The sequence below is a fragment of the Chiloscyllium punctatum genome, chromosome 21, assembly GCF_047496795.1.
Source record: "Chiloscyllium punctatum isolate Juve2018m chromosome 21, sChiPun1.3, whole genome shotgun sequence".
NCBI classification, from domain to species: Eukaryota; Metazoa; Chordata; class Chondrichthyes; order Orectolobiformes; family Hemiscylliidae; genus Chiloscyllium; species Chiloscyllium punctatum.
The window spans coordinates 1,543,969-1,559,459 of record NC_092759.1 but is presented as its reverse complement, the minus strand read 5'-3'; the positions used below and the strand labels follow the sequence as shown (position 1 = coordinate 1,559,459).

The following is a 15,491-nucleotide window of genomic DNA, read 5'->3' as shown; positions in this document are numbered from 1 at the left end:
TCCAGGTTCCGGAGTTTCTCGTTAGCCGGTCCGTAGGTGCCCATGGCGGGGAGTTCGCTTTACCGGGGAGCTGGGAACCGAGACTCAGAATCAGAGCTGGGACCGATCTCAATACCGGATTCCGGTTTCACACATGCAGGCGAACAGGAAGCCAGCGGCAGCACCAAAGGCTAATGAAAACACAGGCTCCAGCGACAGCGCCGCACCCACAGACACAGAGCTCCTGAACCAAGCAGAGAGAGCTGCCAGTGGGTGTAACCAATGGGAAAATGGTAACTGACCGAGTAACCAATGGGAACACGGTAACTGACTGAGTAACCAATGGGAACACGGTAACTGACTGAGTAACCAATGGTAACATTGTAACTGACAGAGGGTAGAACCAATGGGAACACGGTAACTGACTGAGTAACCAATGGGAACATGGTAACTGACAGAGGGTAGAACCAATGGGAACATGGTAACTGATTGAGTAACCAATGGGAACATTGTAACTGACAGAGGGTAGAACCAATGGGAACATGAGGGTAGAACCAATGCCAACATGGTAACAGACAGTAACCAATGGCAACATGGTAATTGACAGAGTGTAGAACCAATGGGAACATGGTAACTGACAGAATAACCAATGGGAACATGGTAACTGACAGAGGGTAGAACCAATCGAACATTGTAACTGTCTGAGTAACCAATGGGAACATTGTAGCTGACAGAAGGTAGGAACCAATGGGAACATGGTAACTGACAGAGTAACCAATGGCAACATGGTAACTGACAGAGGGTAGAACCAATGGGAACATGGTAACTGACAGAAGGTAGAACCAATGGGAACATGGTAACTGACAGAGTAACCAATGGGAACATTGTAACCGACAGAGGGTAGAACCAATGGGAACATTTTAACTGACTGAGTAACCAATGGGAACATTGTAACTGACAGAGTAACCAATGGGAACATTGTAACTGACAGAGGGTAGAAACCAATGGGAACGTGGTAACTGACAGAGTAACCAATGGGAACATGGTAACTGACAGAGTAACCAATGGGAACATGGTAACTGACAGAAGGTAGAACCAATGGGAACATTTTAACTGACTGAGTAACCAATGGGTACATGGTAACTGACAGAAGGTAGAACCAATGGGAACATGGTAACTGACAGAGTAACCAATGGGAACATTGTAACTGACAGAGGGTAGAACCATGGGAACATGGTAACTGACAGAGTAACCAATGGGAACATGGTAACTGACAGAGGGTAGAGACCAATGGGAACATTTTAACTGACTGAGTAACCAATGGGAACATGGTAACTGACTGAGTAACCAATGGGAACATTGTAACTGACAGAGTAACCAATGGGAACATTGTAACTGACAGAGGGTAGAACCAATGGGAACATGGTAACTGACAGAGGGTAGAACCAATGGGAACATTGTAACTGACAGAGTAACCAATGAATTAGTGGTGCTGGAAGAGCACGGCAGTTCAGGCAGCATCCAACGAGCAGCGAAATCGACGTTTCGGGCAAAAGCCCTTCATCAGGAATAAAGGCAGTGAGTCTGAAGCATGGAGAGATAAGCTAGAGGAGGGTGGGGGTGGGGAGAGAGTAGCATAGAGTACAATGGGTGAGTGGGGGAGGGGATGAAGGTGATAGGTCAGGGAGGAGAGGGTGGAGTGGATAGGTGGAAAAGAAGATAGGCAGGTCGGACAAGTCCGGACAAGTTTTGGGGACAGTTACTGAGCTGGAAGTTTGGAACTAGGGTGAGGTGGGGGAAGGGGAAATGAGGAAACTGTTGAAGTCCACATTGATGCCCTGGGGTTGAAGTGTTCCGAGGCGGAAGATGAGGCATTCTTCCTCCAGGCGTCTGGTGGTGAGGGAGCGGCGGTGAAAGAGGCCAAGGACCTCCACGTCCTCGGCAGAGTGGGAGGGGGAGTTGAAATGTTGGGCTACGGGGCGGTGTGGTTGATAGGTGCGGGTGTCCCGGAGATGTTCCCTAAAGCGCTCTTCTAGGAGGCGCCCAGTCTCCCCAATGTAGAGGAGACTGCATCGGGAGCAACGGATACAATAAATGATATTGGTGGATGTGCAGGTGAAACTTTGATGGATGTGGAAGGCTCCTTTAGGGTCTTGGATAGAGGTGAGGGAGGAGGTGTGGGCGCAGGTTTTACAGTTCCTGCGGTGGCAGGGGAAGGTGCCAGGATGGGAGGGTGGGTCGTGGGGGGGCGTGGACCTGACCAGGTAGTCACAGAGGGAATGGTCTTTGCGGAAGATGGAAAGGGGTGGGGATGGAAATATATCCCTGGTAGTGGGGTCCGTTTGGAGTACTTCTTTTTATACTCTATGCTCCATTCTCCCCAACCCCATCCTCCTCTCATTTATCTCTCCACGCTTCAGGCTCTCTGCCTTTATTCCTGATGAAGGGCTTTTGGCCAAAGCGTCGATTTCGCTGCTCCTCGGATGCTGCCTGAACTGCTGTGCTCTTCCAGCACCACTAATCCAGAATCTGGTTTCCAGCATCTGCAGTCATTGTTTTTACCTAGAGTAACCAATGGGAACATTGTAACTGACAGCATAACCAATGGGAACATATGCATACACCAGATCTGCTCAGATAAGGAGGAACGTGATGGACACCTGGAAGTACTCAAAGATGCCCTCATTAGAACGGGGTACGATGCTCAACTCATCGACCGCCAGTTCCAACGTGCCACAGCAAGGAACTGTAATGACCTCCTCAGGAGACAGACATATGCTGCAACTGACAGGGTACCCTTCGTTGTTCAGTACTTCCCAGGAGCTGAAAAACTACGCCATGTTCTTCGTGACCAGCAACACATTATCAATGAGGATGAGCACCTCACTAAGACCTTCCCCACACCTCCACTACTTGCCTTTAAACAACCGCCAAACCTCAAACAGATCATTGTTCGTAGCAAACTGCCCAGCTCTCAGGACAACTCCATACAACCCTGTCACAGTGGACGCTGCAAGACGTGTCAGATTGTGGACATAGATACCACTATTACGCGTGGGAACACCTCCCACCTTGTACATGGCAGGTACTCATGTGACTCAGCCAACGTTGTCTATCTTATACATTGTAGGCACAGAGGCCCGGGGGTATGGTACATTGTGGAAACCGAGCAAAGGCTACGACAACGGATGAATGGGCACTGCACAACAATCAACAGACAGGAGGGTTCCCTCCCAGTTGGGGAACACTTCAGTGGTTCAGGACATTCAGCCTCGGACCTTCGGGTGACCATCCTCCAAGGTGGACTTCGGGACAGGCAGCAGAGGAAAGTGGCTGAGCAGAGGCTGATAGCTAAGTTTGGTACCCACAGGGAGGGCCTTAACCGGGACCTTGGGTTCATGTCACATTACAGGTGATCACCATTGCACTACACACACACACACAGATATTCCTACACACACACACTCTCACATATACACGGACACAGGTACACACGGACACGCACACAGACACCCACACACACCCTTATAGACACACACACTCACACATGCACCCCCTCATAGACGTAAGACACTCTGCACTCACTACACACACACACACACACTTTCTCACACTCACAACCCCCACCCCAGACAGACACACACACATACACAGACAAAGACCCACATGCACACATATATTTTGTGGGGTGAATTTGTACTTGCAGGGTTACATTGTACTTTGCTCAAAAACTGCATGAATTTATGTAAAACTCTGTTATCTCACTTTTTAGATTAGAATCAATCTAAACATCATGGCACAGACAGAGAACACAGGGGGCTAACACCTTCAACATATTGTCTAGCTATCACCATTGTTAACAGCTAACCCGAGAATGCAACTTTTAAAAAAAAGGTTTTGTGATTAACACATGAAAGAAGTGAAACTATCACTGTATTCTAACAGATGAAAGGCTTAACAGACAATCAATTTTTCAATGTATAATTTTGCTTACATTACACTGTAAATTTTTGCTATAAATTCTGTGTTACGATCGAGCCCTCCACTATCACCTGATGAAGGAGCGTCGCTCCGAAAGCTAGTGTGCTTCCAATTAAACCTGTTGGACTATAACCTGGTGTTGTGTGATTTTTAATAATGGGAACATTGTAACTGACAGAGTAACCAATGAGAACGTTGTAACTGACAGAGGATTTAACCAATGGGAATATGGTAACTGACAGAGAGTGTAACCAATGGGAATATGGAAACTCAAAGCGAGTGTAACCAATGGTGACCACAAGGGATGAATGCAGATTTCTCCAGCTTCCACATTTCCTCGTTTCGAAGGGGCTGAAACAGAGGGGGAGAAACAGGGGCTGAAACAAAGGGGGAGAAACAGAGGGGCTGAAACAGAGGGGGAGAAACAGAGGGGCTGAAACAGAGGGCGAGAAAGAGAGGGGGAGAAACAGAGGGGCAGAAACAGAGGGGGAGAAACAGGGGCTGAAACAGAGGGCGAGAAACAGAGGGCGAGAAACAGGGCGAGAGACAGAGGGGCTGAAACAGAGGGAGAGAAACATGGGGGCTGAAACAGGGGGGCTGAATCAGGGTGGCTGATACAGGGGGGCTGAAACAGAGAGCGACAACCAGAGGGGCTGAAACAGAGGGGGAGAAACAGAGGGGGAGAAACAGAGGGCAAGAAACAGTGTCTGAAACAGAGGTCGAGAAACAGAGGGGGAGAAACAGAGAGGCTGAAACAGAGGGGCTGAAACAGAGGGCGAGAAACAGAGGGGCTGAAACAGAGAGGCTGAAACAGAGGGTGAGAAACAGAGGGGCAGAAACAGAGGGCGAGAAACAGAGGGCGAGAAACAGAGGGCGAGAAACAGAGGAGCTGAAACAGAGGGTGAGAAACAGAGGGGCTGAAACAAAGGGGCTGAAACAGAGGATGAGAAACAGAGGTCGCGAAACAGAGGAGCAGAAACAGAGTGCAAGAAACAGAGGAGCTGAAACGGGGGGCTGTAACAAAGGGGCTGAAACAGAGGGCGAGAAACAGAGGAGCTGAAACAGAGGGGCTGAAACAGAGGATGAGAAACAGAGGTCGCGAAACAGAGGGGGAGAAACAGAGGGCGAGAAACAGAGGAGCTGAAACAGAGCGCGAGAAACAGAGGAGCTGAAACAGGGGGGCTGAAACAGGGGGGCTGTAACAAAGGGGCTGAAACAGAGGATGAGAAAGAGAGGTCGCGAAACAGAGGAGCAGAAACAGAGCGCGAGAAACAGAGGAGCTGAAACAGGGGGGCTGAAACAGAGGGGCTGAAACAGAGGGCGAGAAACAGAGGGCGAGAAACAGAGGTCGCGAAACAGAGGAGCTGAAACAGGGGGGCTGAAACAGGGGGGGCTCTACCAGGCGGGCTGAAACAGAGAGCGAAAAACAGAGGGGCTGAAACAGAGGAGCTTAAACAGAGGGGCTGAATCAGAGGGGCTGAAACAGAGGGTGAGAAACAGAGGGCGAGAAACAGAGGTGCTGAAACAGAGGGCGAGAAACAGAGGGGCTGAAACAAAGGGCGAGAAACAGGGTTAGATACAGAGTAAAGTTCCTTCTACACTGTCCCCCATCAAACACTCCCAGGACAGGGACAGCACAGGGTTAGATACAGAGGAAAGCTTTCTCTACACTGTTCAGTGTTTGATGGGGGACAGTGTAGAGGGAGCTTTAATCTGTATCTAACCCCCTGCCGTCCCTGTCCTGGGTGTGTTTGATAGGGGACAGTGTAGAGGGAGCTTTACTCTGTATCTAACCCTGTGCTGTCCCTCTCCTGGGAGTGTTTGATGGGGGACAGTGTAGAGGGAGCTTTACTCTGTATCTAACCCTGTGCTGTCCCTCTCCTGGGAGTGTTTGATGGGGGACAGTGTAGAAGGAACTTTACTCTGTATCTAACCTCATGCTGTCCATGAGAGTATTTCATGGGGGGACAGTGTAGAGGGAGCTTTACCTCTGTATGTAACCCCATGCTGTCAGGATAATGGGATCAAAGCTGGAACAGGTGTGATCAGATAGAACGGTAGAACAAACTCCAAGGGCAGAAGGGCCTACACTTGTTCCTGTTTTCTGTGGGAAGGGAGGAGGACACCAGGTGAATGAAGAGCAGGGGTTTGGACTGGTGGAAGAGGGTCACACTGGGGACAGGTCATCTGTGGCCCCTCCCTTATCCAGTCTGGGGATGCACAGCTTCGGTCAGAGCTACCATTACCAGGTCGTGCCATTGGGGGGAGCCCTGGCACTGACTTTCCAGTTATCACAGAATAGGCACCCTCTTGATAACTACACACACCCCAAACTCTCCCCTGTACAGAAGAAATCTGCAAAAAAAAATTGTTAAAAACTTTATATTTGCTTGTTCCTTCTACAACGAGAAGACATAGAGTCCAATAGCACAGAGACAGGCCCTTTGGCCCAAACTGGTCCATGCTGACCAAAATGTCCATCCACGCTAACCCTATTTCCCTGCACTTGGGCCAGATCCTTCTAATCCTTTCCTATCCACCACGCTTAGTAGCTGCTGCCGTCCTTTGTAACTGGAGTCACTGTCCCATTAAGAAATGAAATGGCCAGTTTGCACAGAGCATGATCCCACACATAGTAGTCTGTCCTAGGGTAGTGCCCAGGGATGTGCAGGTTAGGGTGGATTGGCCGTGCTAAATTATACTGTAGTGCCCAGGGATGTGCAGGTTAGGGTGGATTGGCCATGCTAAATTATACTGTAGTGCCCAGGGATGTGCAGGTTAGGGTGGATTGGCCGTGCTAAATTATACTGTAGTGCCCAGAGATGTGCAGGTTAGGGTGGATTGGCCATGCTAAATTATACTGTAGTGCCCAGGGATGTGCAGGTTAGGGTGGATTGGCCGTGCTAAATTATACTGTAGTGCCCAGGGATGTGCAGGTTAGGGTGGATTGGCCATGCTAAATTATACTGTAGTGTCCAGGGATGTGCATGTTAGCGTGGATTGGCCGTGCTAAATTGTCCTGTAGTGGCCCAGGATGTGCAGGTTAGGGTGGATTGGCCATGCTAAATTATACTGTAGTGCCCAGGGATGTGCAGGTTAGAGTGGATTGGCCATGCTAAATTGTCCCGTAATGTCCAGTGATGTGCAGGTTAGGTAGATTGGACATGGGAAATGCAGGGTTACTGGGATAGGGCAAGGGGGATGGATCTGCGGCAGGAGAGGGTCAGTGCAGTCTTGATGGGCCAAATGGCCTCTTTCCACATTGTTCAGAGTTCCCCGATTCTACATGTGTTCCTGACCTAGATCAGCTGGTGTTAACTGACATTGGTTGAGCAATATGCATTGGTGGTCGGTGTTGGGGTGGGGGTGAGGCCTTTCGCATCCACTATCATTTTGAGTTTGAGTGATGTACTTTGTCCTGGGTTTTTTGTGAAGAAGGGTTGTGACAGATGTTGGGCAATGTGCTCCAAAGCCAATAAAATAACAGCTTGTGAGGCTTTGGGGAAATTGTTTTTTTTTCTCGTTAAAACAATAGAAGCAGCCTGACTGGGTGGGATCAAGCTCCCAAAGATCCAGGTCACTTAGTTTTAATTTTTCAGTAGCAGTTGCTAGGGTCTTGAAGCTGGGGTTTGGAAGCTGCAATACATCTCTCCCTTCTCTCTCTCTTTCTCTCTCTCTCTCTCTCAGTTTTCTCTTGATACCTTTTCCCCTCCTGAATTGGAGAATTGCCTGTGAGATCATCTATTTTACTGAATTTGCCTTTGCCAAGGGTGTGTTTATGGCATGTTACTATTATTGGAACAGTTGCCATTTAGTAGTTAAATAATCTATTAAAATATTCCAATTTCTTCTTTCTTTTTGTTGCATTTTAACTACAGCGTAAGAATAAAGTGTGTTTTTCTTCAAGTCTGGTAGTTTCACCAATTGAATTGCATCTGGGACACAAAAGCTGACACTTGCCTTTAAATAAGAAAACGTTAGGGTCTAAGCTACCTTCTGAATATCTTTTAAGGGGGTTTGGTCTGATCCATGACAAATTGGGATCTCATCCGGGATTTGAACCCGAGACCTCTCATACGTTTCATTACACAAAAACTAGGACAAAAGATACCTCTTCAAGCCATAATATTATCACAGCAGCCAAGAGAGTATCTCAGTTGAATGTCACAATCCCCACACCTTGATGCATATTGGCTGTATCTATCCAGCAATGTTTCATCCTTGGGTCTCTTCATTAGCTGCAGACAGAATTCCCCAACCTTCTCCTTCAGCATCCTATTACCATCCACCCTCTGCAGGACTTGTCTTCATCTGTCATTGCTCACATCCTCCCCCCACGCCCCCATACAGTAAATGGAAATGTCCTGGGGAGAGATCTGGGTGTTCAGGTCGATTGTAATCTTGCAGGTGGCAACAGAGGTCAATAGAGTGGTCAAGGAGGCAGATGGCATGCTTTACTTCAATGGATGAGGTATTGAGTACAAGAGTTGGCAGGTCATGTTACAGTTGTATAGGACTTTGGTTCGGCCACATTTGGAATACTGTGTACAATTATAGAGTCATAGAGATGTACAGCATGGAAACAGACCCTTCGGTCCAACTTGTCCATGCCGATATCCCAATCCAATCTAGTCCCACCTGCCAGCACCAAGCTCATATCCCTCCAGACCCGTCCTATTCATATACCCACACAGATGCCTCTTAAATGTTGCAATCGCACTAGTCTCCATCACTTCCTCTGGCAGTTTATTCCATACACGTACCACCCTCTGAGTGAAAGCATTGCCCCTTAGGTCTCTTTTATATCTTTCCCTTCTCACCCTAAATCTATGCCTTCTACTTCTGGACTCAGGAAGAGACTTTGTCTATTTATCCTATTCATGCCCCTCATAATTTTATAAACCTCTATAAGGTCACCCCTCAGCCTCTGACGCTCCAGGGAAAACAGCCCCAGTCTGTTCAGCCTCTCCCTATAGATCAAATCTTCCAACCCTGGCAACACCCTGGTCAATCTTTTCTGAACCCTTTCAAGTTTCACAACATCTTTCCAATAGGAAGGAGACCAGAATTGCACACAATATTCCAACAGTGGCCTAACCAATGTGCTGTACAACTGTAACATGACCTGTACATGACCTCTCAACTCCTGTACACAATACTCTGACCAGGAAAAGGAAAGCATACCAAACACCTTCTTCACTCTGCTATCTACCTGCAACTTCACTTTCAAGGAGCAATGAACCTGCACTCCAAGGTCTCTTTGTTCAGCAACACTCCCTAGGACCTTACCATTAAGTGTATCAGTCCTGCTAAGATTTGCTTTCCCAAAATGCAGCACCTCACATTTATCTGAATTAAACTCCATCTGCCACTTCTCAGCCCATTTGCCCATCTGGTCCAGATCCTATTGTAATCTGAAGTAATCCTCTTCACTGTCCACTACACCTCCAATTTTGGTGTCATCTGCAAACTTACTAACCATATGTCTTATGCTCGCATCCAAATCATTTATATAAGTGAGGAAATGTAGTGGACCCAGCACCGATCCTTGTGGCACTCCACTGGTCACAGGCCTCCAGTCTGAAAAACAACTCTCCACCACCACCCTCTGTCTTCTACCTTTGAGCCAGTTCTGTATCCAAATGGCTAGTTCTCCCTGTATTCCATGAGATCTAACCTGGCTAATCAGTATCCCATGGGGAACCTTGTTGAATGCCTTACTGAAGTCCATATAGATCACATCCACTGCTCTGCCCTCATCAATCCACTTTGTTACTTCTTCAAAAAATGCAATCAAGTTTGTGAGACATGATTTCCCACACACACAGCCATGTTGACTATCCCTAATAAGTCCTGGCCTTTCCAAATACAGGTAAATCCTGTCCCTCAGGATTCCCTCCAACAACTTGTTCTGGTCGCCACATTACCAACAGGATGTGGATTCCTTGGAGAGGGTGCAGAGGAAGTTCACCAGGATGTTGCCTGGTGTGGAGGGCATTGGCTATGAGGAGAAGTTGAGTAGATTAAGATTAATTTCATTAGAAAGACAAGTTGAGGGGGAACCTGATTGTGGTTTACAAAGTCATGAGAGGAGTTGATAGGGTGGATAGCAAGTAGCTTGTTCTCAGAGTTGGGGACTCAATTACTAGGGGTCATGAGATCAAGGTGAGAGGAGAAAGGTGTAGGGGAGATATGTGTGGAACGTTCTTTATGCAGAGGGTGGTAGGTACCTGGAACACATTCCCAGCAGAGGTGGAAGGAGAAGGAACAATAGCATCATTGAAGAGATGTATCTAGACAGATACATGAATGGGCAGGGAGCAAAGGGATACAGACCCTTAGAAAATAGGCCACAGGTTTAGATCGAGGCTCTGGATTGGCACAGGCTTGGAGGGCCAAAAGGTCTGTTCCTGTGCTGGAGTATTCTTTGTTCTTTGTTCCTCCCACGGCAGACTCAGGGATCCCTCGATTCCTATCGCCCCACCATTGGTGCCCGGGTCATCTGCTCCCTGGGTGCCAGGGTCTGGAATTCCATCTCAAAAACCACTTTGAGCCTCTCACTCTCTCTGGTTGTCTCTCGCTTTCTCTCTCGCAGTCTCCCTCTCTGCTTTTCTCTCTCTCTCGCTGCCTGTCTCTCTCTTAACATCTTCCTCTATGTCTCTCTCACTTTCTCTCCTTTTGACTCTGTCTCTCCATTTTGCGCTGTCTCTCTGTCTTTCTTTGTCTCTTTCTCCGTTTCACACTGTCTCTTTTTCTCTGTCTCACTCTTTCTCTTTCTCTCCCTCTCTGTTTCTCTGTGTCTCTCTGTTTCATACTGTCTCTTTTTGCTCTGCCTCACTGTTTCTCTCTCGGTCTCTCTCCTCTGTCTCTCCAAACTCTTTGCAACTCTCTTTATTTCTCTTTCTCTCTCTGTTTCCTCCTCTCTCTTTCTGTTTTCCTCTTTCTCTCTTTCTCTAACTTTCTCTAATTCCGTTTCCTCCTCTGTCTCAGATTCTCTCTCTCTGTCTCATCTTTCTGACTTTCTCTTTGTTTTCCTCTCTCTGTCTCTGTCTCTGTCTTGCTGTCTTACTCTTTTTTTCTCCCTCTCTCTATTTCTCTCTCATCTCTGTTTTAAATCTGCTACTTCTTACCCTAAAACTGTGACCTTTCGTTCTAGACTGTCCAACATGAGTAAACATTGTCTCTAGTTTACTTTCCTTACCTCCTCTAATATCTTATAACTCTCAATTAGATCTCCTTCCATTCTTCGTAATCTAGAGAGTACAAACTGCTCCTTCTCTCTTCATAAAATGAGCAGCACGGTGGCTCAGTGGTTAGCACTGCTGCCTCACAGCGCCAAGGACCCGGGTTCAATTCCACCCTCAGGCGACTGTTTGTGTGGACTTTGCATGTTCTCCCTCCGGGTGCTCTGGTTTCCTCCCACAGTCCAAAGCTGTGCAAGGTTAGGGTGAATTGGCCATGCTAAATTGCCCCATTGTGTACAGGCTAAGTGGGCTTTCTATGAGATATGTAGGGTTATGGAGATAGGGTATGGGTCTGAATGGGATACTCTTCAGAAGGTGTTAGGATGGAGGGACTGGGGGAACAGAGGGGGAGAAAGAGAGACTTGGGGATGGAGGGAGAGTCTAGAGATGGGAAAATAGAGAGAGAGAGAGAGTGAATGTGGGAGATGGGGGGAGAGAGAGTGTGGGGGTTGGGAAAATGGAAGGAAAGACTAGGGATGGAGGGAGAGAGGAACTGTGAGATGGAAAATTCACAGAATCCCTGCAGTGTGGAAACAGGCCATTCAGCCCTCTGAAGAGCAACCCAACCTCTCTATCCTTTCCCTATAACCCTTCATTTCCCATGGCTAACCCACACATCTTTGAACTAGAAAATGGAGGGAGAGATTGGGGGGAGGAGGAGAGAAGGACAGAGTGGGGAGGGGGTTGGAGAGAGTGATGTGACGGTAGTAACTGAAATTTTCTCTCAGTAGTTTAGTGGGAAGATGCAATGGGCAGTTGCAGGTCTGTGTTTGTGAGGGTGAGGGTGAGGGTGAGGGGGTATGTGGGGGTGTGTGTGTGAGGGTGTGTCTGTGTTTGTGAGGGTGAGGGTGAGGGTGAGGGTGAGGGGTATGTGGGGGTGTGTGTGTGAGGGTGTGTCTGTGTTTGTGTGGGTGAGGGTGAGGGTGAGGGTGTGTGTGAGGGTGTGTCTGTGTTTGTGTGGGTGAGGGTGAGGGTGAGGGTGTGTGTGAGGGTGTGTCTGTGTTTGTGTGGGTGAGGGTGAGGGTGAGGGTGTGTGTGGGGGTGTGTGTATGTATGTGTGAGGGTGTGTCTGTGTTTGTGTGGGTGAGGGTGAGGGTGAGGGTGTGTGTGGGGGTGTGTCTGTGTTTGTGTGGGTGAGGGTGAGGGTGAGGGTGTGTGTGGGGGTGTGTCTGTGTTTGTGAGGGTGAGGGTGAGGGTGAGGGTGTGTGTGAGGGTGTGTGTGAGGGTGTGTCTGTGTTTGTGTGTGTGAGGTGTGTCTGTGTTTGTGTGGGTGAGGGTGAGGGTGAGGGTGTGTGTAGGGGTGTGTCTGTGTTTGCGTGGGTGAGGGTGAGGGTGAGGGTGTGTGTGGGGGTGTGTCTGTGTTTGTGTGGGTGAGGGTGAGGGTGAGGGTGTGTGTGAGGGTGTGTCTGTGTTTGTGTGGGTGAGGGTGAGGGTGAGGGTGTGTGTAGGGGTGTGTCTGTGTTTGCGTGGGTGAGGGTGAGGGTGTGTGTAGGGGTGTGTCTGTGTTTGCGTGGGTGAGGGTGAGGGTGAGGGTGTGTGTGATGGTGTGTCTGTGTTTGTGTGGGTGAGGGTGAGGGTGAGGGTGTGTGTGAGGGTGTGTCTGTGTTTGTGAGGGTGAGGGTGTGTGTGAGGGTGTGTCTGTGTTTGTGTGTGTGAGGTGTGTCTGTGTTTGTGTGGGTGAGGGTGAGGGTGAGGGTGTGTGTGGGGGTGTGTCTGTGTTTGTGTGAGTGAGGGTGAGGGTGTGTGTGAGGGTGTGTCCGTGTTTGTGTGGGTGAGGGTGAGGGTGAGGGTGTGTGTGGGGGTGTGTCTGTGTTTGTGTGGGTGAGGGTGAGGGTGAGGGTGAGGGTGTGTGTGAGGGTGTGTCTGTGTTTGTGTGGGTGAGGGTGAGGGTGAGGGTGTGTGTGAGGGTGTGTCTGTGTTTGTGAGGGTGAGGGTGTGTGTGAGGGTGTGTCTGTGTTTGTGTGTGTGAGGTGTGTCTGTGTTTGTGTGGGTGAGGGTGAGGGTGAGGGTGTGTGTGGGGGTGTGTCTGTGTTTGTGTGGGTGAGGGTGAGGGTGTGTGTGGGGGTGTGTCTGTGTTTGTGTGAGTGAGGGTGAGGGTGTGTGTGAGGGTGTGTCCGTGTTTGTGTGGGTGAGGGTGAGGGTGAGGGTGTGTGTGGGGGTGTGTCTGTGTTTGTGTGGGTGAGGGTGAGGGTGAGGGTGAGGGTGTGTGTGAGGGTGTGTCTGTGTTTGTGTGGGTGAGGGTGAGGGTGAGGGTGTGTGTGAGGGTGTGTCTGTGTTTGTGAGGGTGAGGGTGTGTGTGAGGGTGTGTCTGTGTTTGTGTGTGTGAGGTGTGTCTGTGTTTGTGTGGGTGAGGGTGAGGGTGAGGGTGTGTGTGGGGGTGTGTCTGTGTTTGTGTGGGTGAGGGTGAGGGTGTGTGTGAGGGTGTGTCTGTGTTTGTGTGGGTGAGGGTGAGGGTGAGGGTGTGTGTGGGGGTGTGTCTGTGTTTGTGTGGGTGAGGGTGAGGGTGAGGGTGAGGGTGTGTGTGAGGGTGTGTCTGTGTTTGTGTGGGTGAGGGTGAGGGTGAGGGTGTGTGTGAGGGTGTGTCTGTGTTTGTGTGGGTGAGGGTGAGGGTGAGGGTGTGTGTGAGGGTGTGTCTGTGTTTGTGTGGGTGAGGGTGAGGGTGAGGGTGTGTGTGAGGGTGTGTCTGTGTTTGTGTGGGTGAGGGTGAGGGTGAGGGTGTGTCTGTGTTTGTGTGGGTGAGGGTGAGGGTGTGTGTGAGGGTGTGTCTGTGTTTGTGTGGGTGAGGGTGTGTGTGAGGGTGTGTCTGTGTTTGTGTGGGTGAGGGTGAGGGTGTGTGTGAGGGTGTGTCTGTGTTTGTGTGGGTGAGGGTGAGGGTGAGGGTGTGTGTGAGGGTGTGTCTGTGTTTGTGTGGGTGAGGGTGAGGGTGTGTGTGGGGGTGTGTGCATGTATGTGTGAGGGTGTGTCTGTGTTTGTGTGGGTGAGGGTGAGGGTGAGGGTGTGTGTGGGGGTGTGTCTGTGTTTGTGTGAGTGAGGGTGAGGGTGAGGGTGTGTGTGGGGGTGTGTCTGTGTTTGTGAGGGTGAGGGTGAGGGTGAGGGTGAGGGTGTGTGTGAGGGTGTGTGTGAGGGTGTGTCTGTGTTTGTGTGTGTGAGGTGTGTCTGTGTTTGTGTGGGTGAGGGTGAGGGTGAGGGTGTGTGTGGGGGTGTGTCTGTGTTTGTATGGGTGAGGGTGAGGGTGAGGGTGTGTGTGAGGGTGTGTCTGTGTTTGTGTGGGTGAGGGTGAGGGTGAGGGTGTGTGTGAGGGTGTGTCTGTGTTTGTGTGGGTGAGGGTGAGGGTGAGGGTGTGTCTGTGTTTGTGTGGGTGAGGGTGAGGGTGTGTGTGAGGGTGTGTCTGTGTTTGTGTGGGTGAGGGTGTGTGTGAGGGTGTGTCTGTGTTTGTGTGGGTGAGGGTGAGGGTGTGTGTGAGGGTGTGTGTGAGGGTGTGTCTGTGTTTGTGTGGGTGAGGTGTGTCTGTGTTTGTGTGGGTGAGGGTGAGGGTGAGGGTGTGTGTGGGGGTGTGTCTGTGTTTGTGTGGGTGAGGGTGAGGGTGAGGGTGTGTGTGAGGGTGTGTCTGTGTTTGTGTGGGTGAGGGTGAGGGTGAGGGTGTGTGTGAGGGTGTGTCTGTGTTTGTGTGGGTGAGGGTGAGGGTGAGGGTGTGTGTGAGGGTGTGTCTGTGTTTGTGTGGGTGAGGGTGAGGGTGAGGGTGTGTGTGGGGGTGTGTCTGTGTTTGTGAGGGTGAGGGTGAGGGTGTGTGTGAGGTTGTGTCTGTGTTTGTGTGTGTGAGGTGTGTCTGTGTTTGTGTGGGTGAGGGTGAGGGTGAGGGTGTGTGTGGGGGTGTGTCTGTGTTTGTGTGGGTGAGGGTGAGGGTGTGTGTGAGGGTGTGTCTGTGTTTGTGTGGGTGAGGGTGAGGGTGAGGGTGTGTGTGGGGGTGTGTCTGTGTTTGTGTGGGTGAGGGTGAGGGTGAGGGTGTGTGTGAGGGTGTGTCTGTGTTTGTGTGGGTGAGGGTGAGGGTGAGGGTGTGTGTGAGGGTGTGTCTGTGTTTGTGTGGGTGAGGGTGAGGGTGAGGGTGTGTGTGAGGGTGTGTCTGTGTTTGTGTGGGTGAGGGTGAGGGTGAGGGTGTGTCTGTGTTTGTGTGTGTGAGGGTGTGTGTGAGGGTGTGTCTGTGTTTGTGTGGGTGAGGGTGTGTGTGAGGGTGTGTCTGTGTTTGTGTGGGTGAGGGTGAGGGTGTGTGTGAGGGTGTGTCTGTGTTTG

General features: G+C 50.1%; 1 protein-coding gene across 1 annotated transcript in view; it reads right to left on the bottom strand.

The window, feature by feature from the left end:
- The window catches only part of med11 (mediator complex subunit 11), a 17,123-nt gene extending 5,920 nt beyond the window's left edge, over positions 1–11,203 (bottom strand). The window contains exons 1-2 of the mRNA XM_072591315.1: positions 11,162–11,203; positions 6,207–6,315 (exon numbers count right to left, since the gene is read on the bottom strand). Coding sequence (XP_072447416.1) covers positions 6,207–6,315; positions 11,162–11,203 — 151 coding nt within the window. The remainder of the gene's footprint in view (positions 1–6,206; positions 6,316–11,161) is intronic.
- Positions 11,204–15,491: the final 4,288 nt, after the last annotated feature.